General features: G+C 54.1%; 1 protein-coding gene across 1 annotated transcript in view; it reads right to left on the bottom strand.

Annotated features, from left to right (window-relative positions):
* PHACTR3 (phosphatase and actin regulator 3) overlaps window positions 1-1,507 on the bottom strand; it is a 56,535-nt gene that overhangs the window by 39,652 nt on the left and 15,376 nt on the right. Inside the window, exon 2 of the mRNA XM_014446229.2 lies at window positions 389-601. Coding sequence (XP_014301715.2) covers window positions 389-601 — 213 coding nt within the window. The remainder of the gene's footprint in view (window positions 1-388; window positions 602-1,507) is intronic.

The raw sequence follows: 1,507 nt of genomic DNA, 5'->3' as shown, positions 1-1,507 counted from the left end.
AGAAGGAAGGGAAGGGGAGAGAGGAGGAGGGGAGCGGAAAGAGGAGGAGGGAAAGGGGAGAGAGAGGAAGAGAGAGAAACACAGGACAGACACTTGGACACCCAGACAGACAGAAAGACCTCGTCTGGGGGCTAGCTGTGTCTCCTGCACTCAGAAGACCTCAGCCCACTGCAAAGGGACTGCCCTGCTTGCTAGAGGGGTCCTGAGTGGTCTGCTTCTGACAACCAGAGGTCCTTGCTAAGTAAGAACAGCCCTCCTGCCCCAGCTCTGCTCCCTGGACCTGCCCAGAGCCCAAATGCACAAGCAGTCTCCAGAAGGAGCCCCATCCGGATGGATGGATGGAAGGAAGAGAGATGGGTGGGTGGACGGACAATGCGTTAGGACCCACCTGTGGCATTTTTTGTGGCTTTGGAGCCGGCCTTGGGCAGTGGGATGGGTAGCAGCGGGGGACTGGGGAGCTGGCCCACGGATCTCTCCAGGGTTCTGGGAGGACTGTCCAGGGAGTCGGACCCAGCTAAGGCTTGAGAGGACTCATCCGTGGTAGGTGGAAGGCTGCTGGTGGCGTCTGCTTCTTCACCCCTGGATGCTGAGGGCGTCTTGGCTGGTTCAAAGACAAAACAGAAAGTTCACAAACCATGGTTCCTCCGACTGGTGATGGTGAGCGAGGGCAGCAAGGGGTGGGTGGGACTGCGACACGGAGCAGAATCCACAGGGGCCACTTCACATACACACTTGACCTCCTGTGAGTTCAACTATCAATAGAGCTGTCAGAAGCAGAGAGGAGGAGGAAATCATTTCAAGAGTGAGTGGTTCAGTTCCCTTTTCACTCACTGGGTGGTGCCAAAGCTCCCACCTGGCCTGGGGGAAGGAGGAGGGCGGGCGTGGGCACAATCACAGGTTTTGGGATCAGACACACCTGGGCTCCAGCTGGCCCCTGCACTTCCTCTGTGACTTTAGATCAGTTACTAAACCTCTTTGTGCCTCATTTACCCACACATGACATCAAACTAATAACTGGGGTCCCTCAAAAGACAGCTGTGATGTTTAAACAAGAGATGACAGGCCCTAGCTGGTTTTGCTCAATGGATAGAGTGTTGGCTTGCAGACTGAAGGGTCTCAGGTTCGATTCCAGTCACATGCCCAGGGTTGCGGGCTCGATCCCCAGTATAGGATGTGCAGGAGGCAGCCGATCAGTGATTCTCTCTCATCATTCATGTTTCTATTGCTCTTTCCCTCTCCCTTTCTCTCTGAAATCAATAAAAATATAGTTAAAAATAAATAATAAAATAAATAATAATAATAAAAGAGGTGACGTGTGCCTTCACATTGCAGATGCTCAAATTTAGCAGCTACTGACTTCTCAGGTCTGGTTTTCAGCAGCCCTGCCCCCTGGCACACCAGCCAGGTGAGTGATGGGGAAGGTCAGCCTGCCCAGACCCCGCCCACCCTCTTCTTCCACCTGCATATCCACGCTCCCCCAGGAAGGCCCCCCCCAACTCCCTTGAGT

The sequence above is a fragment of the Myotis lucifugus genome, unplaced genomic scaffold, assembly GCF_000147115.1.
Source record: "Myotis lucifugus unplaced genomic scaffold, Myoluc2.0 scaffold_518, whole genome shotgun sequence".
Lineage (NCBI taxonomy): Eukaryota > Metazoa > Chordata > Mammalia > Chiroptera > Vespertilionidae > Myotis > Myotis lucifugus.
Note: the sequence above shows the minus strand (reverse complement) of the source record. Positions and strands in the feature narration are given on the sequence as shown.